Source organism: Eschrichtius robustus, chromosome 15 (genome assembly GCF_028021215.1).
Source record: "Eschrichtius robustus isolate mEscRob2 chromosome 15, mEscRob2.pri, whole genome shotgun sequence".
Lineage (NCBI taxonomy): Eukaryota > Metazoa > Chordata > Mammalia > Artiodactyla > Eschrichtiidae > Eschrichtius > Eschrichtius robustus.
The window spans coordinates 63,832,036-63,860,016 of record NC_090838.1 but is presented as its reverse complement, the minus strand read 5'-3'; the positions used below and the strand labels follow the sequence as shown (position 1 = coordinate 63,860,016).

Sequence of the window (27,981 nt, the reverse complement as noted above, 5' to 3'; positions counted from 1 at the left end):
TACAAAAGTTGTGGGGACTACCAGGGATGTAGAGGCATTCCGTCTCCTGTGCGAGCTTTTTTAGGGGCTCAGAAAGCTACTAGCAAATCTAAAAACTCCCCAAGTTGTCTAATTAATAAACTCAGGGCAAAGCCCATCAAAGCTAACTGAAGCATAGCAAGCTTGTTGCTCTTCAGTCCCTCTCGGTAGAGGATCTTTTGGTAGAGAATGGAACCCCCTCCCGAGGCCAGGAAGTGGTGCCCAGAGCTCCAAGGCTCAGCAACACTCCAGGGAGGAGATGCAGTATCCGTAAATAAGTGGGGAAGGTGGCGTAAAGAACCGAGGGGGAAAAATGAGGAGGCGAAAGGAAGTAGCAGGAATGAGCGAAGGGGGCGTATACAGTGGAGAGGGACCTCCTGACAACTGCGTGAGGCCCCCTTCTCGAAGGCACTCAAGCCCAAGTTGTCAACACCCGGCAAAATCAGCCAAGGTTTTCGGGTCTTTTGCGTGCGGTAGGAGGGGACGCGCTGGGCCCGGCTGGGGACCAGAGCCGTCAGGGGCCTTGCGCGCGGCAGGCCGGGCAGGGGGCGCGGGGAGAAGGCTGAGGGCCCCACACTCACGGTGGCCGCTCCCCGCCAGAGTCCGACCACGCTCAGCGGCCCGGCCCCACCATACTCCCGGGACCCTTCCCCACCTGTCCCCGCGGACGACACTCGGCGCTTCCGGAAACGTCACATCCGGCGCCCACCCCGCCCCCTCCCTCTGGTCTACCGGTTAATTCTCAAGAACTTAGGGCAAGGGGCGGCGACTGGTGGGCGGGGCTAGAGCTGCCACCTGCGGAAAAACCCACCAATGAGGAGAGAGCGGGGCGGTGGCCACTTTGGTAAAACAAAACCAACGGGGAAGAAAGGGGAAACAAATAGTTAAAGGACCCAATGACCAAGCTAACTTTTATTTCTGGGTTAGCGCAGTAGATGTCTGCGCTAACCTAAAATGTCTGCACTAACCACCGATGCATTCCACCATGTGAAAGGCTACACAAGTTGTAATACAACATCCCTTAGAAAAGCTTAGAAAGTATGGAATCAGAAAAATCTATTACATAAATCATACATTTATTGGAATTAGACTGGCAACTTTCATGCTTACCCCATACCTTCATGTCCTTCACATTTGTGAGATATGTTAAATGATTATGTCAGTCCTAAAAAGCTACCTTGTCCCAGTTCTCTGGAGAAAACTGTATGAGCTTTATCAGAATTGATTGGGTGTTGAACACTATCCCACCAGCCTATCAATGCCCTATATATACTACTAAGTCATTGGAAAACCAGGAGATGAGCTGTGTTTTTACTTTTATTTTTATTGCTAAATACATATCCTCGGGTCTTCTCTATGTGGAAATTTGCTTTCTCTGAATTTCCATTCCCTTATTTTTTAGAAATTACTCAAGTCTCAGCTCTTGATTTCACCTTAATTTTGTTCATTGCCACATTCAGAAACTCAATGTCCAGTTCTGTTTTAAATCTTTGTGGCCAGAGAGGTAGGTCACATTAGACTCATTGGCTGTTAAAGTCCATCCTTGTTAGTGGCAAGGTTTCCAGAGGAAGAGTATTTGGGGAGCAATCATTCTAGTGGTTTCCACTAGTAGGATCTAAAAGTAAATTTCATTTTGTAAACTTTAGCACACCACTTTAGCCCCTCACGTTCTTTTTTGAATACTGGTTAAATCATTAATTTTTTTAAGCATATGTTACAAAAAATTTTACCCGTAAATTTGAAAAGCATATCTTCTACAACTATTTCCTTTTCAAACTGAAAGCCTTTCAAAGCTTCATTAAGAAAAGACTTCATCAGCTTGTTACTAGAAATTTCTCTCTATGTTTTCATGGATTAACTGATTCTCTTGATGGGGTTACCATCACATAAGAAGCAGGTGCACATTTGTTTTAGTTTAGCAATATTAGTTCTTGGTCATCATAATATTCATTAAATGTTTTAATATTTAAAGCTGTTTCAATTTCTAGTCTGAATTTTGTTAAATATTACATTTGAATTTGTCCCTGCTTCAGTGTATAGTATTCAGCTTTATAAATTTTAAAAAATATTAGTAGACCAAAGAACAAAGTTTAATATTTAAGATTGTCTAGAAATACTATATCAATATACATTTGTTCTTGACCACTATATAATACCAATGAATTTGCTTGCTTTGGACCACTGCAAAATTGTCAAGTACTTTTCTATTTATCTACACATACTATTTCATAAATGGGTGTGCTTAACAAGTGCTAAACGCTTTAAAACTGAAATAGAAACGCATTTGCTTTGGAGTCTGATTGTATTACCCAGTAATTGAATTGCTTTGTCCTACTGCTGTCCAGAAGAATACCCACAATTTCTTTAAACTCTAAAAATAGTTGCTATAATAAAAAAGATCTTCTGCCTCATTGTCTTATTAACTTAAAATTTTGAATCTTATGAAAGAACTACTATTTTGATTTTGAGTAGGATTTTCCTGCCAGATAGCCCCTCTATCACACCCACATAAATCCAACATTCAAGGAGGGATTGCTGATCTGAAAACCTGGCTAAACTTACCAGGGTTTCTAAATCAGGGAAAAGAAAGCTCTTTCTGAAAATTTCAGTTTGTTTATGTTACTTTCTACACAAAATTGTTGGCCTGAGGTATTAGACCACTGTTTTTTGCCTAGCAAAGTACATAAGACTAACTTTTTAATGTCACAACGCCAATAAAATTGTATTGAAAATGAGTGTTTAATCTCTAAGGGTCACTGTGCAAAGCAATGGGGACAAAAATATATGTATGACACATGTGTATATTATAAATGCATGGAAATTATGTTCCTTTTCAGTTGGAGTTGGAATTACCTTATGAAGAAGTTGTTCCTTGGGAAGGCTACAGTAAAACTAGAAACATAGAGGTGAATCTGAGGTTTGGGGCTCCACCTGCAGTTTGTTTTGAAGAATACTGTCTCCTGTCACCAAGAAAAATATCTAGTTGGGAAAATGAGGTTTTGGGGGGTTTTTTTGTTTGTTTTTATTTTTTAACGTCTTTATTGGAGTATAATTGCTTTACAATGGTGTGTTAGTTTCTGCTTTATAACAAAGTGAATCAGTTACACATATACATATGTTCCCATATCTCTTCCCTCTTGCATCTCCCTCCCTCCCACCCTCCCTATCCCACCCCTCTAGGTGGGCACAAAGCACCGAGCTGATCTCGCTGTGCCATGCAGCTGCTCCCCACTAGCTATCTATTTTACATTTGGTAGTGTATATATATCCATGCCACTCTCTCACTTTGTCACAGCTTACCCTTCCCCCTCCCCATATCCTCAAGTCCATTCTCTAGTAGGTCTGTGTCTTTATTCCCGTCTCGCCACTAGGTTCTTCATGACCTTTTTTTTTTTCCCCTTAGATTCCATATATATGTGTTAGCATACTGTATTTGTTTTTCTCTTTCTGACTTACTTCACTCTGTATGACAGACTCTGACTCCATCCACCTCACTACAAATAACTCCATTTCGTTTCTTTTTATGGCTGAGTAATATTCCATTGTATATCTGTGCCACATCTTCTTTATCCATTCATCTGATGATGGACACTTAGATTGCTTCCATGTCCTGGCTACTGTAAATAGAGCTGCAATGAACATTTTGGTACATGACTCTTTTGGAATTATGGTTTTCTCAGGGTATATGCCCTGTAGTGGGATTGCTGGGTCATATGGTAGTTCTATTTTTAGTTTTTTAAGGAACCTCCATACTGTACTCCATAGTGGCTGTATCAATTTACATTCCCACCAACAGTGCAAGAGTGTTCCGTTTTCTCCACACCCTCTCCAGCATTTATTGTTTCTACATTTTTTGATGGCCATTCTGACTGGTGTGAGATGATATCTCATTGTAGTTTTGATTTGCATTTCTCTAATGATTAATGATGTTGAGCATTCTTTCATGTGTTTGTTGGCAACCTGTATATCTTCTTTGGAGAAATGTCTATTTAGGTCTTCTGCCCATTTTTAGATTGGGTTGTTTGGTTTTTTGTTATTGAGCTGCATGAGCTGCTTGTAAATTTTGGAGATTAATCCATTGTCAGTTGTTTTGTTTGCAAATATTTTCTCCCATTCTGAGGGTTGTCTTTTGGTCTTGTTTATGGTTTCCTTTGCTGTGCAAAAGCTTTTAAGTTTCATTAGGTCCCATTTGTTTATTTGTGTTCTTATTTCCATTTCTCTAGGAGCTGGGTCAAAAAGGATCTTGCTGTGATTTATGTCATAGAGTGTTCTGCCTATGTTTTCCTCTAAGAGTTTGATAGTGTCTGGCCTTACATTTAGGTCTTCAATCCATTTTGAGTTTATTTTTGTGTATGGTGTTAGGGAGTGTTCTAATTTCATACTTTTGCATGTAGCTGTCCAGTTTTCCCAGCACCACTTATTGAAGAGGCTGTCTTTTCTCCACTGTATATGCTTGCCTCCTTTATCAAAGATAAGGTGACCATATGTGTGTGGGTTTATCTCTGGGCTTTCTATCCTGTTCCACTGATCTACGTTTCTGTTTTTGTGCCAGTACCATGCTGTCTTGATTACTGTAGCTTTGTAGTATAGTCTGAAGTCAGGGAGCCTGATTCCTCCAGCTCCATTTTTCTTTCTCAAGATTTCTTTGGCTATTCAGGGTCTTTTGTGTTTCCATATAAATTGTGAAATTTTTTGTTCTAGTTCTGTGAAAAATGCCAGTGGTAGTTTGATAGGGATTGCATTGAATCTGTAGATTGCTTTAGGTAATAGAGTCATTTTCACAATGTTGATTCTTCCAATCCAAGAACATGGTATATCTCTCCATCTATTTGTATCGTCTTTAATTTCTTTCATCAGTGTTGTATAATTTTCTGCATACAGATCTTTTGTCTCCTTAGGTAGGTTTATTCCTAGATATTTTATTCTTTTTGTTGCAATGGTAAATGGGAGTGTTTTCTTAATTTCACTTTCAGGTTTTTCATCATTAGTGTATAGGAATGCAAGAGATTTCTGTGCATTAATTTTGTATCCTGCTACTTTACCAAATTCATTGATTAGCTCTAGTAATTTTCTGGTAGCATCTTTAGGATTCTCTATGTATAGTATCATATCATCTGCAAACAGTGACAGCTTTACTTCTTCTTTTCCGATTTGGATTCCTTTTATTTCTTTTTCTTCTCTGATTGCTGTGGCTAACACTTCCAAAACTATTTTGAATAATAGTGGTGAGAGTGGGTAACCTTGTCTTTTTCCTGATCTCAGTGGAAATGGTTTCAGTTTTCACCATTGAGGACGATGTTGGCTGTGGGTTTGTCATATATGACCTTTATTATGTTGAGGAAAGTTCCCTCTATGCCTACTTTCTGCAGGGCTTTTATCATAAACGGGTGTTGAATTTTGTCAAAAGCTTTCTCTGCATCTATTGAGATGATCATATGGTTTTTCTCCTTCAATTTGTTAATATGGTGTATCACGTTGATTGATTTGCGTATATTGAAGAATCCTTGCATTCCTGGAATAAACCCCACTTGATCATGGTGTATGATCCTTTTAATGTGCTGTTGGATTCTGTTTGCTAGTATTTTGTTGAGGATTTTTGCATCTATGTTCATCAGTGATATTGGCCTGTAGTTTTCTTTCTTTGTGACATCTTTGTCTGGTTTTGGTATCAGGGTGATGGTGGCCTCGTAGAATGATTTGGGGAGTGGTCCTCCCTCTGCAATATTTTGGAAGAGTTTGAGAAGGACAGGTGTTAGCTGTTCTCTGTATGTTTGATAGAATTCTCCTGTGAAGCCATCTGGTCCTGGGCTTTTGTTTGTTGGAAGATTGTTAATCACAGTTTCAATTTCAGTGCTTGTGATTGGTCTATTCATATTTTCTATTTCTTCCTGGTTCAGTCTCAGCAGGTTGTGCATTTCTAAGAATTTGTCCATTTCTTCCAGGTTGTCCATTTTATTGGCATAGAGTTGCTTGTAGTAATCGCTCATGATTCTTTGTATTTCTGCAGTGTCAGTTGTTACTTCTCCTTTTTTCATTTCTAATTCTATTGATTTGAGTTTTCTCCCTTTTTTTCTTGATGAGTCTGGCTAATGGTTTATTAATTTTGTTTATCTTCTCAAAGAACCAGCTTTTAGTTTTATTGATCTTTGCTATTGTTTCCTTCATTTCTTTTTCATTTATTTCTGATCTGATCTTTATGATTTCTTTCCTTCTGCTAACCCTGGGGATTTTTGTTCTTCTTTCTCTAATTGCTTTAGGTGCAAGGTTAGGTTGTTTATACGAGATGTTTCCTGTTTCTTGAGGTAGGCTTGTATTGCTATAAACTTCCCTCTTAGAACTGCTTTTGCTGCATCCCATAGGTTTTGGATCATAGTGTCTCCATTGTCATTTGTTTCTAGGTATTTTTTGATTTCCCCTTTGATTTCTTCAGTGATCACTTCATTATTAAGTAGTGTATTGTGTAGCCTCCATGTGTTTGTATTTTTTACAGATCTTTTCCTGTAATTGATATCTAGTCTCATAGCATTGTGGTCAGAAAAGATACTTGATATGATTTCAATTTTCTTAAATTTACCAAGGCTTGATTTGTGACCCAAGATATGATCTATCCTGGAGAATGTTCCATGAGCACTTGAGAAAAATGTGTATTCTGTTGTTTTTGGGTGGAATGTCCTATAAATATCAATGAAGTCCATCTTGTTCGATGTATCATTTAAAGCTTGTGTTTCCTTATTTATTTTCATTTTGGATGATCTGTCCATTGGTGAAAGTGGGGTGTTAAAGTCCCCTACTATGATTGTGTTACTCTCGATTTCCCCTTTTATGGCTGTTAGTATTTGCCTTATGTATTGAGGTGCTCCTATGTTGGGTGCATAAATATTTACAATTGTTATATCTTCTTCTTGAATCGATCCCTTGATCATTATATAGTGTCCTTCTTTGTCTCTTGTAATAGTCTTTATTTTAAATTCATTTTGTCTGATATGAGAATTGCTACTCCAGCTTTCTTTTGATTTCCATTTGCATGGAATATCTTTTTCCATTCCCTCACTTTCAGTCTGTATGTGTCCCTAGGTCTGAAGTGGGTCTCTTGTAGACAGCATTTATATGGGTCTTGTTTTTGTATCCATTCAACCAGTCTGTGTCTTTTGGTTGGAGCATTTAATCCATTTACATTTAAGGGAATTATCGATATGTATGTTCCTATTCCTATTTTCTTAAATGTTTTGGGTTTGTTATTGTAGGTGTTTTCCTTCTCTTGTGTTTCTTGCCTAGAGAAGTTCCTTTAGCATTTGTTGTAAAGCTGGTTTGGTGGTGCTGAATTCTCTTGACTTTTGCTTGTCTGTAAAGGTTTTAATTTCTCCATCAAATCTGAATGAGATCCTTGCTGGGTAGAGTAATCTTGGTTGTAGGTTTTTCTCCTGCATCACTTTAAGTATATCCTACCACTCCCTTCTGGCTTGCAGAGTTTCTGCTGAAAGGTCAGCTGTTAACCTTATGGGGATTCCCTTGTGTGTTATTTGTAGTTTTTCCCTTGCTGCTTTTAATATGTTTTCCTTATATTTAATTTTTGATAGTTTGATTAATATGTCTTGGCATGTTTCTCCTTGGATTTATCCTGTATGGGACTCTCTGTGCTTCCAGGACTTGATAAACTATTTCCTTTCCCATATTAGGGAAGTTTTCAAGTATAATCTCTTCAAATATTTTCTCAGTCCCTTTCTTTTTCTCTTTTTCTTCTGGGACCCCTATAATTCGAATGTTGGTGCATTTAATGTTGTCCCAGAGGTCTCTGAGACTGTCCTCAGTTCTTTTCATTCTTTTTTCTTTATTCTGCTCTGCAGTAGTTATTTCCACCATTTTATCTTCCAGGTCACTTATCCGTTCTTCTGCCTCAGTTATTCTGCTATTGATCCCTTCTAGAGTATTTTTAACTTCATTTATTGCATTGCTCATTGTTGCTTGGTTCCTCTTTAGTTCTTCTACGTCCTTGTTAAATGTTTCTTGCATTTTCTCTATTCTATTTCCAAGATTTTGGATCATCTTTACTATCATTATTCTGAATTCTTTTTCAGGTAGACTGCCTACTTCCTCTTCATTTGTTAGGTGTGGTGGGTTTTTACCTTGCTCCTTCATCTGCTGTGTGTTTTTCTGTCTTCTCATTTTGCTTACCTTACTGTGTTTGGGGTCTCCTTTCCACAGGCTGCAGGTTCATAGTTCCTGTTGTTTCTGGTATCTGTCCACAGTGGCTAAGGTTGGTTCAGTGGGCTGTGTAGGCTTCCTGGTGGAGGGGACTAGTGCCTGTGTTCTGGTGGATGAGGCTGGATCTTGTCTTTCTGGTGGGCAGGTCCACGTCTGGTGGTGTGTTTTGGGGTGTCTGTGTCCTTATTATGATTTTAGGCAGCCTCTCTGCTAATGGATGGGGCTGTGTTCCTGTCTTGCTAGTTGTTTGGCATAGGGTGTCCAGCACTGTAGCTTGCTGGTCATTGAGTGAAGCTGGGTCTTGGTGTTGAAATGGAGATCTCTGGGAGATTTTCGCTGTTTGGTATTACGTGGAGCTGGGAGGTCTCTTGTGGACCAGTGTCCTGAAGTTGGCTCTCCCACCTCAGAGGCACAACCCTGATGCCTGTCTGAAGCACCAAGAGCCTTTCATCCACACGGCTCTTATAGAGCTTACATTCTGGTGTGGTGAGACAAACAATAAAAAGTAAACATAGTCTGTTAGAAGGAGGTCGGTGCTGGGTAGTTTTCCTGTTCCTCTCCTGCTCTCCAGACCTGTGCTGTCCAAAATGCTGGCCACAAGTCACCTGTGCACCTTTTTTCTTTCCTCAGTGCTTCGTCTCGTTTCACTTGCTCATAGGGTGCCACGTGCAGAGGCCTCGCCGCCAGTGCTTCAGACCAGAGTTCCTCTTGTGAAACGGCTGCGCCCGACACTCTGTTTTGTTTTTTAAAGATATATCATGCGAGCACAATATTTATTTATTTATTTATTTATTTATTTATTTATTTATTTATTGGCTGCACTGGTTCTTCGTTGTGGCGCGCGGGCTTCTCTAGTTGTGATGCGTCGGCTCCAGAGCATGTGGGCTCAGTAGTTGAGGTGGGGGTTTAGTTGCTCCGCAGCATGTGGGATCTTATTTCCCTGACCAGGGATCGAACCTGTGTCCCCTGCATTGGAAGGCAGATTCTTAACCACTGGACCACCAGGGAAGTCCCAGGAAAATGAGTTTTTTATGTATGCTTGTAAAGGTTTTAAATGTGTGTGTATTATTACAATTAATGCTTAAATTTGTACATAAGCAGTCAATTTTATTTTAGACGTATTTTCTTCCTTTGTTACCTGCTAGTTAGCTGTGAGTTATATGATTTATTCCTAATAGCTGAGAGCCTTTCTTTTTAGGTAAGAGTGCCATTCTCAAGGTTGAAAATTTCAACAAGAGTTAAATGAGAAAAGAAACTTTAAGACTATTTGAGTTGTACAGTTTGGGTTGAGGGATTTTATCATTTTATATTTGGTTTACATATTTATTTGCAAAAATATTGCCGTATGACTAACCACTATAACTTTGATTGCAAGATAAAGAATTGCATACCGCTGTATTTATACTCCTTGAAAAACATTCATTCATTCATTCATTTATTCAATCAACAACTATTTATTGAGTACCTACTTTGTGCCAAACACTGTTCAAGGCATTGGGCATATATTAGCCAACAAAACAGACAAAAAACCCCACAACTCTGCCCTCAAGGATCTTATATTCTAGTAATGGGTGAGGGAATGATGGATTACAAGGAATTATGTGATAAATAAGTAAATTACATAGTATATTAGAAGATTCTAAATACCATGGGAGAAGTGGGCTCTGTAAAGGGAATCAGATTGAAGGAAAGGAGAAGTGCAGGGGGGCAGTTGTAATTTCAGATAGTGTAGCCTCATTGGAAAGATTTGAGTAAAGATTTGGAGGTAACAGCAGGCAGGGAACGGCAAGTACAAAGGTCCTGAGCCAGGAGCTTTCTGGTGTATTTAAGGACCAGCAAGGGCTGAGCTTGATGGGAGTGGAATGAGTGACAGGGAACATAGCAGTAGATCATGTACAGCAGGGCTCAGCAAACTACTTGTCTTTGCAAATGAAGTTTTATTGGAACACAGCAATGCCCATTCATTTACATATTTTCTATGGCTGCTTTCATGCTACCACTACAGAGTTGAATAGTTGAGACAAAGACAATCTGGCCCACAGAGACTAACATTTTTACTGTCTGGCTGTTTATTTGTTGACCCCCGATGTAGGTAGGGCCACGTAGGCCATTGCAGGGACATTGGCTTTGACACTGAGAAAAATGAGAAGCCGTGGGAGGGTTCAAGCAGAAGAAGGACAGGATCTGACTAATGTTTTGAAAGGATCATTACAGTGGCTGTGTTGACAAATTTTAGGCAGGCAAGGGTGGGAATAGGAAAGCCAGTCAGGACTGTGGTTCACAAGGTACACTGGGGCGCCCCCCAGGACACCACATAAATTCACCAGCCTGTAGCAGGATATTTAAACTTTTTGAAGGATTCACAGCAATATTTGACATCTGTTAGATACCATGTGAGCTTCTAGCTGGTAGGTAGTTCACAGTTTCAACATTAGGTCGTGCTATATTCCTTTCAATGCCGTCATATGATTGTGAACCTGGGATTTTGGCAGTAGTTGTAACAAAAGGCAAGTACTACTTGAAGATCAGTGTGGAGCAGGAAATGAGGCTGGCAGCATCCAATTTAATTCTAAGGTTTGAGATGTTGTACAGTGCCCAACAGTCCCCCACATTCCATTAGCAAGTAACTGTGGTTATTTCAGAGTGAAATAAAAATATTTTTCTTTTAATTCACATGTATTATTTTTCAAATGTCTACCTAGTTGTTGGAGCATTGTATTATTGTGCAATGGGGCATTTTTCCTGTGGCTGCTCTAACAAATCACCACAACTGGTGGCTTTAAAAAGCAGAAATTTATTTTTTCACAGTTCTGGAGGCCAGAAGTCTGAAATCAATAACACTGGGACAAAATTAAGGTGTCAGTAGGATTTACACTCCCTTCAGAGTCTCTTGAGGGAGCTTTCATTCCTTGCTTCTGCCAGCCTCTGGTGGTTGCTGGCATTGCAACACTCCAGTCTTTGCTTCCATGGTCACTTTGCCTTTCCGTCTTCTGTCTCTATCAAATTTCTTTCTGCCTCCATTTTGTAAGACGCATATGATTACATTTAGGGCTCACCCTGATAATCCAGGATAACCTCCCCATCCTAACGAGGGTAGTGCAAATGAGGCTCTGCTTCGGGAAACTGAAAATTACCGGGCCCCCACATTTCAAATAATTATGGCAAATGATGGAGCAGAATTTCAGAAAGATGGAGGCAGTTGCAGTTTTTGAATCTCACCAAACCATCTCATGGAACTAGATCAACCAAAACAAAGTGCCCATGGGTAGCACTTATCGAGAAACTAGAAACCCCAAAACAAGAGGGTGTGTCAGACCACCACCAACACAGACCTGCCTGGTCCCAGCATCTGCACCAAAGGAAGTGGCAGACAGGAGCAAGCATCCGATGGACATGAAGACAGGAGTCCTTCAAAATGCCAGCAGGTATTCATTGGAAAGCACTGTGGGCCAATTTGAGAACAGCAGCTGACTGGGAGAGATTTTACCAAACTCTAATGTGAGTAAGGACCCGGGGCCCAGAATAGTCTGAAGGGCTGGAGCAGTCTAGCCCTTCTACATCTTCAAACTGAGCAGCCAGAGCTCCTTTCCAGGATGTGACCCACACAGAAGAGAAACTTCTGGGAGGAAAAACAGGCACAAAGGGAAATGTCTTGATAAAAGTCAGGGATGGCAGCAGAGCCAGGAAACCTCCGAAAGTAAGCCACTATGTTTTTGAATACTACATTAAAAAAACAGACAAACAGAAATTCTGTGAAGTTAGAAAAGCGATTCTCAATCACACCTCCTTTTTCTTTTTTTAATATATTTTTAAAAAAATTTATTTATTTATTTGGTTGTGCTGGGTCTTAGTTGCAGCAGGCAGGCTCCTAAGTTGCAGCTCCTTAGTTGTGGCACGTGAACTCTTAGTTGCGGCATGCATGTGAGATCTAGTTCCCTGACCAGGGATCGAACCCGGGGCACCCTGCTTTGGGAGCGTGGAGTCTTATCCACTGCACCACTAAGGAACTCCCTTTTTCTTTCTTCCTTCCTTCTTTCCTTCTTTCCTTCCTTCCTTCCTTTCTTTAAAGCTCCAGTCATTTAAAATACATGACTTCTTACTAAAAATCTCCAGTTCATATAACCAAGGGGTTTATAACTTCTCCTTTAAAAGTTATATTCCTGGGACTTCCCTGGGGGCCCAGTGGTTGAGACTCTGCGCTTCCAATGCAGCAGGCATGGGTTCAATCCCTGGTTGGGGAGCTAAGATCCCACATGCTGCGCAGCCAAAGAAAATTTTTTCAGAAGTTATATTCCTGTATTATTGAATTTAGTGGTTTAGATTTTGTTTTAATGTTTAGAAGATTTCAATTTCTTTACCAGGAACAAACAAAACATAATGTAAAACTAGTTTTCCAGAAACTATTTCCATCATTCTCTTCTTCCCTTTCTCCTGCAGACTGGTGTTTTATCTTTACAAGTTCTCCGTCATTCCATAAGAAAGCTGCTCGTCTTCTGGTTTCATAAGAGATGGTGAACAGTGATAAAATATCCAGTTGACCGAAATTTCTGGAGTACACTTCAGGGAGCGAATGATGGGGTGGGATGTTGGGGCAGAGTGAGAGATACAGATTCTGGTGAGACTGAGAGTCATGCACAAAAATTACTGGGCTGTGGTGAAGGGAGAACAAAACTAAATCAGGTTCCTGCTGGTGGACAGGAAGCCAAAATGAAGAAGAATGGTGCATAGCTGGGCAGTGTAATTAGGCCCCTAAGTGCTGTGTCTTCTGATAGTAATTATGAACAGAAACCAAATAACAGTTACTAATAACATGGAGGTGACCAATCCTTGAGAGCTGAGGCAGAGAGAAGAAAAGATGGCATTATACCTTGTCTCTGGTTCCTTGAGTTTCCCAGGCTGGTTTGTGACCAATCTTGGGTGAAATCATAACTAAATCGTTTCTGCTAAGGTGATCAGCTTTCGTGGGGTCCTTTCTCTGCACTCTGTCCAATGATAAAGCCCACTGGTTTATGCCTCCTGGAAAACAGTTATTCCAAAGCAGTATAAGTGAAACATTGATGAAACAGCCATGAAGAACATGTTTCCACATGGCCTCGCACCACCTTTTCAAAGTGCTGTAAAACTTTTTTCATCCAAAAATCAGTAACAGAAAAGGATTGGGATCAAATCCCGTACAGAGGTAGTGTAAGAAAAAAGAGAATAAGGAGCAGAATAGCATCTCTTCAGACAATAAAATTAAGCTGGAAAAGACAGGTCCACAAAACAGATCAGAACTGTAACCTATTATTTCAAAGTGGGCTAGAAGATGTTAGGGAAAACAATGCAAAAGATGAAAGAAACTGGATCAAGGAGGGAATGGGAAGTTATTGTTTAGTGGCTATAGAGTCTCTGTTTGGGATGGTGAAAACGTTCTGGCAATGGTAAATGCTGATAAATGCCACCTATGGGTGTTTGGTTTTAGTTGATCTTCTTCCATGAAAGGGTTTGGAGAGATTCAGAAACTATGCTGCTACCTCCATCTTTCTGAGGTCCTGCTCAATCTTTTGACATAATTATTTTGAATTTGGATAGTGGTGATGGTTGCACAGCATCGTGAATGTATTTAATGTCACTGAATTGTATACTTGAAAATGGTTGAAATAATAAATTTTGTTTTATGTATATTTTACCATAATAAAAAAAAGATGAAAGAACAGCATAAACCAGAATTAGGTAAGATGATAGAACTCAGGACAGAATTCAAAATAAAAGAAAAAAATTTCAGAAATGAAGACTAAGTTTAAAATAGTACAAGAGTGGGGACTTCCCTGGTTGTCCAGTGGTTAAGAATCCGCCTTCCAATGCAGAGGATGCAGGTTCGGTCCCTGGTTGGGGAACTGAGATCCCACATGCTGCAGGGCAACTAAGCCCGCACACCGCAACTACTGAGCCCACGTGCTCTGAAGCCCACGCGCCACAACTAGAGAGCCCACGAGCCGCAAGGAAGAGCCCACGCAATGCTGCAACTAATACCCAACACCGCCAAAAATAAATAAATTAATTAATTAAATAAATAAAATTAAAATACGAGTGAATGAACATAATGGATAATGCCTTAAGAGAAACAAACAAGAAAAGGAAAAAATTTTTAAATCAAAAAGAAGATAAAAAGAATTTTAGAGAAATGGCAAAAATAAAAGATAGGCAAAGAAGAGTCAGGACAGCTCTGAAAAGAGTAATATAAATACGTATAGGAATCTCTTATACCATAAAAGTGACATTTCAAATCAGTGGGACAGATTAGTCAATAAATTGTGATACATAAATGTTGGGGTGTAAATATTTCTCTGGAAGGATCCACAGCACGGCCAAAGCAGATGTCTCTGAGGAGGGAAATGTGTGGCTGGGGAACGTGGGGAAAAGGGTCACTTTTCTTTGAATACCCTTGTGTACCTTTTCTAGTGTTCTGTCATGTGAATCTATTACCTCTGAAGTTTGCCTGAGTTCAAACCCCAGTTCCCCCAGTTGCTAGCTCTTAATCTTGGGCAAACTCTTCACACTCTCCAAGCCTCTTTATCTGTGAAATAAGGTCAGTAACTTAGCCTGGTGCTGCCTGGCACAGAATAAACTCTCAAAAAATGGGCATTATTAGTGAAAAAAACCCAAATGTCCATCAATGGATGAATGGATTTTTTAAATGTGGTGTATATGTGAAATATTATACAGTCATAAAAAGGAATGAAGTACTGACACATGCTACGACATGGACGAACTTGAAAACATTATGCTAAGTGAAAGAAGCCAGACACAGTGGTCACATTTGTATTATTTCATGAAATGTCCAGAAAAGGCAAAACCATAGCGACAGAAAGCAAGTTAATGGTTACAGCGACTGAAGGAGGAGGGGATGAAGAGTGCCTGCTGATGGTTAAGGGGGCTTCTTTTTGGGGTGATGAAAATGTGATGTGTTAGATGATGGTGATGGTTGCATAGGCTTGTGAATGTACGAAATGACACTGAATTTTCAGTTTCAAAAGGTGAATTTTATGGCATGTGAATGACATCTCAAAAAAATAATTTTGAAAATGAAAATTGCCAGTTTTCCCATAGTGACTATCCACTGTCTCCATCTCTCCCTTCTCCCCACTGCATTCCTTTTCACGCCCACCCCTGCCGCTCTCTCCCATCGTCACTCCCTTGAGCTGCCCCACGAGGCCTCCCAGGGAGCCTCTGACCCCTGGGCGCCTGCGTCCTGTGGCTGTTGGAGCTGCTGCCCAGTGCGCGTGCCCCCACCACTCTCACCCGTGAGAGTGGACGCTTCCGTCGGATTTTTCTCGTGTGTTTCAGTTGATGGTGATGTTCACAGAAGGCGGCACGTGCCCTGGTCAATGGAGGAAGCCCCTCAAGTTAATATTTAGGCGCGTGCAGAAGTTTGATCTCGTCCAACAGTAACCTCAGGATGCTGTGCTCTGAAAGCCAAGTTGGCCGCCTACCGGCATCTGCAAATACAGAGGACTTCAGAGGCATCTGGGCCTCAAATTGAGGCCTTGTACCTCCACATGGGATGTGACCTCAGCCCTTTGCTGCACCTCTGTAAATGAAGTGGCACAGGAATACTGGCCTTGCCTGTCGTTGCCAGGATTAACTGAATAGTGCATTGGCTGCCCTCGAGCTTAGGTGTTGAATACATGGTGATTTACATACCAGGCCCTATTCGTGGGCCTCCTGATGCAGCAGTTCCCTTGGCTCTGCCCCTGTCGTCAGCTGCCCCTAGGATAACTCTGAGCCCTAGCCACTTCTCTGGTAGATTTCCCTATTCCCCCACTATAATCACACCTGAATAAGGCAACTCAAACCTTTCAGAGATGTGTCCTGAACCTCTTGTTTTCTGAAATACCTATCTGGTGGTTGTGAGACTTAAGGCCAACCTCCCCAAGAGACTTTTTCTATTTCTCCTAGTAAACCTAGACTCATCTTCTGTCACCTTCAACTCTACTCCAATTGTGTTCTTTCAACCCAGACCTCTGACCCTGCTTTTTACTTCTGCCATTTCATCCTCACTCCTGCTTCCTTTCCTAAATCCATACATCTCTTTTGGCCTTCCTAGCCGTGGGCCAAGTTCCTTCCTCTTTCCTCAGTTTTTACCCCTTTCCTTCATTCTCCCATCCAACTTTGAGTCCTTCCTTTCTCACGCCCCAGTTAGCAGCATCTCAAAATTCAAAAGGTTTATTACTCATCTATTAATTGTATTCCATTTACTTATTCGGTTCTATACCTATCTTACCTATGTATGGAAGAACCGCTGGTAGCCAAGGTGGCACCAAGAATCCTAGCAGCTCTCACTTGACGTATCCATAGTAGTCAGCAATTTCCATTTGTTTTTCCCTCTCGGTGAAAAATTGCAGCTTCCCCGAAGAGGTGTATCTGGCAGCATTCTCACGTTGTTGTTGAGCCCGCCTCTTCATGGCCTCTCGCTCTGGCCTCTGCTCTTGTTCGATGGGCTTTGGCATGACTGGCTCAGGCACGTTGGGTTCCCTCCATGGAACTCGTTGCTTGCTGAAGTCTTGGAGTAGAAATTGGGTTTGGAGCTTGGGTGGGGACTGGCGCTTAGTCAGAGCAGGGGGAACAGGCTCGCGCTGGAGAGAAGCGCCAGATGAAGTTTTGTAGGGTGCAGGCCTAGGAGCAGCAGACTGAGGGACACGAGGCTGGGTATGGTTGGTCCAAGCCGGTTGGGTTGGGTTGGTCACAGTTGGCTGAGCTGGTTTGGCGGGACCTGGCAAAGAGGCAGGAGCTGGCTGGGATGAATTGACTGCAGCAGGTTGAGCTGAGTCAGTAGAACCAGGCTGGGCACGGTAAGCCACAGCAGGCCGATGTGAGGCCAGAGACTGTGGCCTCCGAGGAGCGGGTCGAGCTTGAGGCTTGTCCCAGGCAGAAAAAGGCAAAGGTATCAACTTGACCTTCCCAGGAGGAGGCAGCTCATACTGGGATGGAGATGGACACTCTGTTTCAGCACTGCTGTCTGGTTTCTGGACTTCGACTTGAGTTTTCTCAGGACTCTTACCCTCACGTGGGGTATGCCGTCATGGCTGGATAGCTGGGGGTGGCTGGGGGTCTTTAGGGTTGCTTGAATTTCTCAAGACCCAACAGGAAGAGAGACCAGTTTTCTAATTATTCTTCTCCCCCAGTGCATGAAAAACCTTCACAGACTCCAGCATGCGCACGCCAAGGGAGGTTCGATGCTTTTTAAAGCTCTCTTGGAGAAGCTCAGTTTGGTGTTCCTTTCGCTTCGTCTCGGGAATTGTTGGCTTCTCTTCTGCCTTGACTTTGTTCCCTGACTGCTTGTTCTCTTCAGCCTTGTTTCATCCTCTGGTCCTTTTGGTCTTTTCCTGCCCAGGGCTCTTAGTTTTGCTGATCTTTCTGGATGCAGCTTTCTGAGGTTTGCCTTGAGAGCGCTTGGCTGTGTTCACAGGAGCCCTGTCACTGACTGCAGCATTGCATATAACCACTTCTCCCCCTAACAGGCACTCTGGATTCTTTGGCTGGATTTTGGCCTTGGGAGCACCACTGATAGGCTCAGAGGCTTTCTGTTTGTTCTTCCTGGGTTGATCAGAGGGAACCTTTATGGCACTTGGCTTTTCCTGCACCTGATTCACCTTAATGGCTCTGGTGTCTTTAGCTTTGATCACGTTGGAACCTTGGGATTGATCAAGATCTTTCAAAGAATTAAAGAGCTGGGGAAGGTGAGTATCCTCCGCCAGTGTAGTAATGTCTGCAAGACCACTGCTAGGTTCAATCCCATTTTCAAGTGTCCCTAGGTCCTGACGACTCAGGCTGTTCTCTCCCAGATCAGCATTTTCAGAACCAGGCTGCTCCTCTTGGCTGAGGGGATCGGTGCAGGCCAGCGGCTGGTGAATACCAGGGATTCCTAAAGGGAGTAGTGGAGGATCTTGGTTTTCTATTGGGATTTGGTAGGCATCCAGAGGCTTTGAAAGCTTGGTTTTGATATCATCCACGTTCTTACTCTCTATTTGTCCCTGGCTTGGAGCTGGAGGCAGGGCCAGGAGACGCCTGGCACTCTGGACTGGAGCTGTCACTGAAATGTCCCCAAGTTCAGAAGGTGGGTTACTCTCAAGTATGTGACTGTTTCTGCTACTGCAGGACTTGGGGAGTTCTTGAGTTTGTGTCACACAAAATGTCTGGCTTGGAGGTTGCAATCCCAGGGAATTTTTCATCAGCAGGGAAGTCTCCATCACTACAAAGGGATCAAGGGAGAAGTGAGTCCCTGGTAAGTGAGATGCTCCCCCTAAACACCAACACAGCAGTCGTGTACCTTTCAAGGGGTTCAGGGGCAAGATGGGCAAGGCATTTCTACTAGCTCTTCTTAAGGATCATGGGCAGTGCCCTATGCTACGAGATAAGCGGTGACTGTTGTAATTCTTACTGGTGATCATTTCATGTCACTGATTCTTGGCTTTCTTTGTATTTCATAGGATTGTTATAAGTCCAATACAAAATGAGTCTTATTTTTAAAAAACTGAAATGTTTTACAAAGCCTAGCATTCTCATATAGAGTTCTTTCAATTCTCCCCACTTTCCCGAGAGGCTAAGAACACTTCACACCATGAACTAGGAGAGGGGGTAGAGCCCTTTCTGATGAAATATATCAACAAAGACAGAGTCTTAGCCTGCTTGCTCTCTGGACAGGATCTCGGACAACAAGGTCTTCAATCCTGGTATAAATTAAGGAAGTGAGGACAGTTAAACTGGCACTCTCATAACAAGAGTTCTGAAACACCTTCCAAAGAGACTATAGCAGTAGATGAGGGAAGGGAGTGCTACAGTGTGGTAGTACAGGGGGAATGATCGGCTACAGCAGTGAAAAATGTGCTACCTATTGGTGTGCTCTTGGGGTTCTTGTACATGTAGCATAGATGACCTTTACAGTGGCCCTCCCACCTTCCCACCTGCATTAGGTCTTCTTTTTTTAAAAAATTTATGTTTATTTATTTATTGTTTGAACTTATTTATTTTATGTATTTATTTTTTTGGCTGCACTGGGTTTTCATTGCTGTGCACGGGCTTTCTCTAGTTGCGGTAGTGGGGGCTACTCTTGGTTGCGGTGTGCAGGCTTCTCATTGTGGTAGCTTCTCTTGTTGCGGAGCATGGGCTCTAGGCGCGTGGGCTTCAGTAGTTGCGGCTCACGGGCTCTAGAATGCAGGCTCAGTAGTTGTGTCACATGGGCTTAGTTGCTCCACGGCATGTGGGATCTTCCCAGACCAGGGCTCGAACCCGTGTCCCCCGCATTGCATTGGCAGGCGGATTCTTAACCACTGCGCCACCAGGGAAGCCCTAGTTGTTCTTATATAGAGTCTGAAAACAGGGAGCACTGAGCAAAGATAGTGGATATTAAAGGCTCAGGATCTAAATTCTACCTGTCTCTACACCACTTCCCAGCTGTAGATTTGACCCCATTTTTGAATGATGACCTCATTCTTCAGCTTTCTTGATGTTTGTACTCACCTTGAAAACTCGTTTCTGGGATGGGTTGAGCAGACACTGGGTAGTAGATTCCAGAGGTGGAAGCTGGTGGTAGGATATTTGTGGGCTGAATCTCCTTTAGTCCCATTACCATTTCTGGTTGCACAGAGGTCCTACTTCCTGTGTATGACACAGAGCCATAGGATTGCAGGCAGGAGCCAAGTTCTCCATAGAGTAAAGACCCCAATGTGCCTTGGTTATAGTAATATACCTGGCTTCCTTCCTGGTAGGGAAGTGACAGGCTATGTCCCTGATTTGGAATGTGAGATGGTGTTCCCTGAGCAAGGCTGGCAGAAAGTGATGGATATAGAGGGACCATGTTATTGGTGTCTGAAGTTTTATCATACTGGGCTGCCATAAACATGGAGGAAGCAACTGTGTGCCGGTCAGTGACTGCCAGAGTAAAGTCTCCAAGTTAAGAAGAATTATTTTCATTGCTTCCTATGATGTCCCACTCAAGAACACCTGAATAGGAAGCAGCTGAAGTGGAGATCTGGCTGTGGTCAGTAACTCCAGATAACATAGTTGTGCTAGAATGTTGGTAAAGTTAGGCACTACCCATGAGTGTCTGGAAAGAGGTACCAGTAGCCGATGCCGAACTGACGGCAGGAGCAGAGACTCTGGAGAAGTTGCAGACACTTCGTGTTAGGGAAGTTGCATTGCTCACCACAGGAAGAGAATGCTGCAGAGAATTTAGAGTTCCAAGTAGAGATGGATTTTGGAAATCTTCTGTAAGAACAAGAGGGTCATGAAAAACTCAGGGAGGTTGAGGAATTCTCACTATGTTTGAGGAACAGCATTATCTTAAGGTTCTTGCTATCAGCACACCTCTACTATCAATACTTCCTGAGAAACCCAAAATCAGACAGTTAATGATGGTTGTAAGGACTGAGCAGTTTTCCACTCTTCTGTATTAACTGCCTGTGCTCCCATCTTGGGCACAGATGGGCAGAAGACCCAAGTGGTATGGTTCTGACATTGTTCTCTAGGTTGGAAGCAACCTTCTTCCTGCCCTGTTTTTCCCTTCAGCCTGCACTAATATTGACTTCTATGCCATTTCCTAGACTAGAATCATTTTAGAACTAGGAGGTCCTTAGAGAACTTCTATTTTCACAGTGTCATTTCATGAGTAAGGAAACTGAGGCTCAGAGAGGTCGGGTTGACTTGTTCAAGCTCTCTCATTATGTTAGTATCATTACCAGGTTTCAGAACCTAAGTATCCTGACTTTCTTGCCAGGACTCTACTCTGAGCATGATACTGCCAGAAAGCAGGAGAAATAGAACTTATAATATAGGCATTTTTTTGGTCCATTAGAAAACAGTACAGCTATTACCATTGTAATCTTCAGTGTCTCCCTTTGTTTGTGCAGCTCCCACGCTATTACCTAGAGTTCACATATAGCTCAGTCCAACTGGTAAATTTAAAGAGTCATTTTTACCCTCTTCAAGCCTGGCTTCTCATCCTACCTCAAAATGATTACCCGAAAGTGAATTTCTTTTTTTTTTTTTTTTTAACATCTTTATTGGAGTATAATTGCTTTACAATGCTGTGTTAGCTTCCGCCCCATAACAAAGTGAATCAGCTATACATATACATATGTTCCCATATCTCTTCCCTCTTGCGTCCCCCTCCCTCCCACCCTCCCTATTCCACCCCTCTAGGTGGTCACAAACCACCGAGCTGATCTGATCTCCCTGTGCAATGCGGCTGCTTCCCACTAGCTATCTATTTTACGTTTGGTAGTGTAAAGTGAGAGAGTGGCATGGACATATATACACTACGAAAGTGAATTTCTTAAGTGCTTTTGGAAAGAAAAGAGTTATCTGATTACTTCAGATTACTCATCTATAAAGTGGTTATAACACCACCACCAATAATAATAGCAGTAATAATTAATACATGAATAAACTGATATATTGCATATGATTTATATGGAGGAAGATACAATAAGTTCTAGAAAGACAAAGCAAAATCATGAAAAACATATTACATAACGAAAAAGAAATCCATAGATATTAATGAAAACTGGGGTATGTGGCAAGTATCAAAGCATAATGAATTTACTAACAAATGACATTCTGTACCATACATGCAATATTATGAAAGTGAATTTTGCCCACTCTATTTTAGTGGATACTATTAACCAAAAAACACGATAGAAGGTGATTTTGAATGAATTCCTAGCCAATACATACAGACAGAGAAGATATATCAATAAAAAAGCATAACAAGCAACAAAATGCAATAAATGTGAATGTATAGGTAGCCACGATATATATAGACAAGTGTTTCAATGAAAACTGGTACAAAGCAGACAGCAAAATAATAAGTGTAAAAGAATTTCATTATTGTGCTCATTCATGAGCCCATCATGCTCATTCGTGTTTTTACCCAGCAAGTAACAGGTATTAAGCCTAGTAGAAATATATATTTCAAAGAATTTAACTATATGATAAGCAGAAAGGAAGCTTAAAAAGTATCAAGAAGGTTTTTGTATTTATCCTAGAACTTAGATTAGAATCATCTTCAACATCCAAGAAGATGACATCCCAAAACCTAAAAAAACCATCATCCCTAGAATCCAATTTAAAAAGATCGTCAAATGTAAGAAAATCCAAAGGACTGCACAATATTGTTTTAGATAAATGTGGATTTTTTTTTTTTTTTTTTTTTTTTTGCCGCGCCGCGTGGCCCTCGCCGTGAAAGCACCGAGTCCTAAGCACTGGACCGCCAGGGAATTCCTTAAATGGGGAATTAGAGATGTGGGACTTGACTCTTTCTTTTTCTTCTTCTGTAGCTAAGATGGAAAAAAGAACGATGGCTGTTGATCAGTGTGCTCTCTGTGTTAGGAAGGAAATAACTGTAAAGATGAAAAGCAACCTTGCCTTAGAACCTACATATCACACAAAGGAAATAGTCCTTCTGATTCAGTTGAGAAGATATCATTTAAAATTTTTAATTGGTAAAATGTCTACCTAGTTTAAAAATTAGAAAGAATAAAACACTGAAAAGCAGCCCCCTAGATAACCACTTTGGTTTCTTGTTTATAGGAAGTATCATTTCTAAAACATATTTCTAAAATGTTTATATTCAAAACTGTCAAGTGCCAACTGTATTCAGAGAGGCAATAAAAGAAAGAAAACGGAGTATGACTTTTCTGATAAGCTGCCTTTCCTGGTGATCCCCTGTTCTGGCCTTACTTTCCTTCTTAGTCTGTTAATGTAAGGATTTGCTACCATCAACTTTGTTTTGCCCTGCTCTGAGCAGATTTCCCTCTGGGCTGTTTCTGCTTTAATTTAAAATCTTTGGTTCCCATCAACATTCCATTGCAAACTCCGTTTTTCTTGAGAGCTCCTCTATGCTTTCCCTCTTCATTCTTATATTTTTTCCCATCTCTTGGTTCCTGTTGGCCTGTGCTAATGAAAACAATCCTAAACTTCCTTACGTTTGACTCCGTGCCTCCCTATATAGCCCAGTACTCTCCATCCTCTCTCTCTATTCTCTCTTTTCAACTAGTCGAAATACTAGTGGAGGGAGACCATTAGAGATGAAACATCTTGGTATATATTGCTAGTTTTCTATGTCACCTGGCTTTTCTCTGTTTCTGTTGAAACACTCTTGAGAAGTCTCTGATTTCATTTTCTCCATGGGTACCCTTTAAGGCTCAATACTGGAAAAGAAGGGGACCAGAGTGATCAACCCAATGTGGTATCCTAACGTAACAGATAAGGAAAGCAACAGGCTTTGTGAGACAGCCAGTGATTTGTCCAAAGTCACACAGATAGTAAACGTCAAAGTCAAAACTGAAATTAGGTCTCCAGACTTGTAGTACAATACTTTCCCTCATTATTCCATGCTATTTTGAATCTCCTACTCAATTTAGGGGCAAAAGAAATCGAACGCAAAACTTTCCAAAGTTTCTTTTCTTACCTGACATGGTCAGAGAAGAAAAGGAAACATCAACTGCAGGTACAAGGGCTGAGGAGACAACACTAGAGGATGTCTGAGTGGCTGCAGCTGAACGGCGCACGTGTCCAGTACAAAGGTCACTGGTTACTGGTCCAAACAGCTCCACAGAAACCCCAAGACTCTACCAAGTGGTAGTAGGTTTGGTAGGAGAGTGATGTCACAAAGCAGGCAGTTGAAAGGTATGAGATAGCCAATAGGGAGGTCCGATCCCCAACAGGAAGGCGGGCTTGGGTGAAGAGAGTGAAGGAGAGCTAAAACAACACCTAAATTTCTGAGCTCTGGGGAGGAAATCCTAGAAGACAGATTTACCTCCCCCAGGCTCTTACCTTAGGGAAATCATTGCAACATTTCTTACAGATGTTCATTAATATAATTAACTAACAGTTACTTATATTCTACAGAGTATTCTATTTTATGTATCATATACTTAGAGCTATATAGATCTTATTTAATTAATATCCTTAGGAAGGAAAGAGCCATCTAGTTTGAACTATTACAGTTGTTCTGAAATCATATGTGTCTCATGAGTGAACTGATAGCAGCTTTTAAGGAGCAAAAGTAGGGATTAAGAAGCTCTTTTTGTAACTTGGTTCAAGAGTAGGGTGAAGTTTGTTGAGTGTACCTTGTGGAGAATGTTGTGGTCCAAGGCTCTTCTCTTTTAGTTTCTTCTCCTTGACTCCTACCGTCCTTTGGCTGGGCTAGGCTGGGGGCCAGGTTGGACTTGCGACTTACATTTCTCTTCCGCTTTCTGTTTTGTTTTGTTTTTTTCATTATGGGCATTGTTTCTAGGACAAGCCTTGATCTTGCATTGGATGTTACTTCCTGTCAACTTCCAGCAGCAGGAGTCTTCTTTTCAGTGCTTGATGCTTCACAAAATAGACTCTGCCCGTTGGCAGCAAATACCAGAGAGCTAGGAGACAGAGCTGGTTGCAGATCTTTCCTCTTCCAGCCTTTGGTTGCAATTCTTTTGCCCATAATTTGCTAGCTCTAGTTCCTTGGGCCACACAGGTATCCTGCCATCCAGCTCTTTTTATATGTGAGAGACATTCTGAATACTGTCCCTTTTTCTTTGCACAGAAGTATATACAGTGTGGCAGTTACTGTAATCTCCTCCCCCTTGCAAACAGCCACTCTAGAATCTTGGACCTCTAGGATTCTCTGTCTTGTATGTTTGGGTGCAAGGCCAAGCAAAATGAAGAGGAGAATAATTAGAGAAAGAGGAGGACGTTGGTGGAGAATTGGGAGCAGGTAAGGTGAAAGGGCACAGGAGAAAAGAGATTCATGTAGATTTTTTGGTTTCTTTGGGAAACAAGTTGACACACTTGGACCTCATTTTGTATTAACAGAACAGAGAGTTATAGATGTAAGTAGCTAGATAGTGCAGCAACTGCCATGAAGTCTGTACACTGAAGAGAACAGTCTCACATCTAGTTTTCATTTTGTTTTATGTCATATTACCTTATTTATAGCATTCACTGGTATGTTTGTAGAATACAGATGTTTTAAAATGCTCTGGTTTTGTCTACATGGTTATTGCCTTGTCCTATTTGTAAGGAATCCAACATTGTAAGACATATTGCATGTTTTCTCTTGACGATTGTTTATCTTGAAGCATCATGAACTAACTTGAGCTGTTGGATTTTGTGGAGAAACTTTTAAAAGGGTCTGTGAAAAAGGCATTGTGGTGAGTCGCATTATGCACCCGAGCGTAAGGAGCAGATATCTGCCATCAGCCCAACTTGGCCTGGATTGCCTCTGTTTTAGTTCCCCTGGTTAGTGCTTTTCTCCCTAACCACTCTTGTGACTGTGATAATGTGAGTAAGGGCTGAGTTGCTAATGATTTATGTGTGAGGTAAGCTAGTCTGAGTGAGGAAATCTATGGACCTAGTCATTTTCCTTGGTGGTAAGCTTTCAGGGGTGCAAAGATTGATCTTCCTGGGGACTTTTCTGGTACCAGGAAGATATCGCATAGATGGGACCTCCAAAGACACCCATTGAATCTTTAGGCCTGTTTTTCCTATTATGAGATATGAGTTTCTTCACTGATGGGGATGATGCTCAGCTGAGAAGAAATTGTGAAAGGTGGTGTAGTATAGAGGTGTGGCTTAAGCTTTTAAGTTTTCTTCAAGGTTTTTCCCCTAAGCTTCCTACTTCAGACGGCCTACTTACATGATACTAGTATGTGATGTCAGGCTAACAACTTCCTAAATACCTGCAAGCCAGATCAGTGTCTCTTTTCTCTATATTTCCATGGAAATCAAGGGACCCATAGTTACTGCAGGTTAGGGTGGGTGGTGTGAGATTGGGGGAAGTGTGGTAAGACAAATTTTGGTATCAGTAAAATGTTTACATATTAAAATATTCAGTTCCAACATTCAATTCTATTTAGGCAAACCCGTAGTTAGGCTTTTCCTGGTTCCGAGCCTATGTAACTTATTTTCTCTCCCTAGTTCCAGCCATTTAACTTCAGCTTGCAGGCTCAGCATTATCTTAACCTCTAAAAGTATCTTACATGTAGGAGGAAGAAACTAAAGAGCTCTATTTCAACACTTAGGAACATCAAGCCCTACCCTGACCTTCAACCTTTATTCTTATAGTTAGGGTATTGTCTTGTCCCGTATACCCACTTCCTGCATTCTGAACCCATCAGGTTAACTGAGACATGTCTTGGTGTAACATACCCAGTTCATCTACCCCTGAGGCTCTCCTTAATTCTTCCCATTGTCACATTTTGATTTAATTCAATACTGGAATCCCTGAAACCCTTGCATGGTACCTGAGGCCCTATCAGATACTGGTAGATTTTGTTAGTGTCAAATACTTAGCTCTCTGATTCTCCAAATATCCCTTGCTCCTATATTTTCCATCCCAGCCTACTACATACCCATTAAGGCATTGTTTTATCTCATGTTGGACCCCACTCCCATCCAGAGGCCTACTCTTTGCTAGTTGCCATACTTTCTGGAGACCCTGTTATGGCCAGGTCTGGATTTTTTTGTGTTCCCACCCAAAGCCTGTATCTTTTAGCCAGCTGGAACTATAAGACGAACATACGTTTTCTAGTTTCTGATAGATTTATGTCACAATTTGTACACTGTCATGTCTATAGATATTTGTATCATTTGTACTTTTTGGCCATTCCATGCCTATTGGATATTTTTCATAAATTGCCAAAGAATATTTTATGATTTAGCACCAAATTGAATGTGCCTAATTTTAGGTTTGTAAACTATGTTGTGCTAACTTGTATCTTCTCTTTATCCAAATAGTAATTTACTAATATTGTCCCATTTTTAATTATGTGGAAGGTTTCAGAATTGTAAATACATGCCTGTGGATTTAAACTTGGTTAGACTATGATTGTCCCAGATATGTTAAAGCTAGTGATCTTTTTACTCATTCATTCATTCATTCATTCAATAATTCTGACCTTCCTGACTCAGTTTACCCAGCTCAAATTGTTGTGAAGATTACTAAGAGTGTATGTAAGATACTTTCAGAAATCAGAAACTAAAAAGTAAAACTAACAAAAAACATTTGTTATTATAAATAACAATGGAATTTAGTATGCTGTTATACCCTCAGACCTACTGTAGAACATGCTGTTCTTTGCTGTTTCACTTGTGGCAGGATTCATAGTTTTTCTAACAGGTACAGATCCCTATGCCTGATCCTGGGAGGAAATGTTATACTTGAGCTCCACTCTTATCTCTCTCAGGCATTTTTTGGTATTGCCTAAAATGTAAATACATACTGTGAACCTCCAGAATGATACCAGGCACATAATAGAAACCCAATAAATGTTTCACTGTGAGTGGAGTATAAGTTGATAGAATATTTTTGAAGGTTGATTAGGCAGGTTAGACTGATTGAAAATATTTCACTATTTTAAGTTTGCATTTCTTTCATTCCAGAAATTCTATGTCTAGAAATTTATATATAGCTATATACGTGTATAAAGATGTTCACATTGCAGCCTATCTGTAACAGAGGACAAAAACAAAAAACAAACAAAAAACCCCCAAACTGAAAACAAGTAAAAGTGCACCAGTATTGGACTGGTCGTGTAAATTATGTAATGTTATGCAGCTATTAAAGAGCATAGAATGGATGTACGCAAAAACTGACTGGGAAAATCACTATCCAAGACAGATTGTAGACTATGTATATGGTATGCTGCTCTTATATAAAATACAGGATATCCACTACGTACAAATACTTCCATAGAAGATACAACAAGTGTGAATGTAAGCACTTGGGAAATATCTGAAAGA

The 27,981-nt window shown here is 41.1% G+C and overlaps 2 protein-coding genes across 4 annotated transcripts in view; both read right to left on the bottom strand.

Moving 5' to 3' along the window:
- STAMBP (STAM binding protein) overlaps positions 1-708 on the bottom strand; it is a 41,661-nt gene extending 40,953 nt beyond the window's left edge. For 2 of the 3 annotated variants that reach the window (XM_068564292.1, XM_068564294.1), the window contains exon 1: positions 600-678. The gene's annotated coding sequence lies outside the window, so the exon portion shown is untranslated. Of the gene's footprint in view, positions 1-599 lie in introns of all 3 variants that reach the window. The other variant, XM_068564293.1, reaches the window with a different exon arrangement.
- On the bottom strand, positions 69-26,397 carry C15H2orf78 (chromosome 15 C2orf78 homolog). The gene is given in 6 exon segments (XM_068564166.1): positions 69-698; positions 11,713-11,839; positions 16,543-18,451; positions 19,720-20,466; positions 23,669-23,755; positions 26,385-26,397. Coding segments are annotated over 6 exon segments (3,513 nt in total).
- Between the last annotated feature and the right edge of the window lie 1,584 nt (positions 26,398-27,981).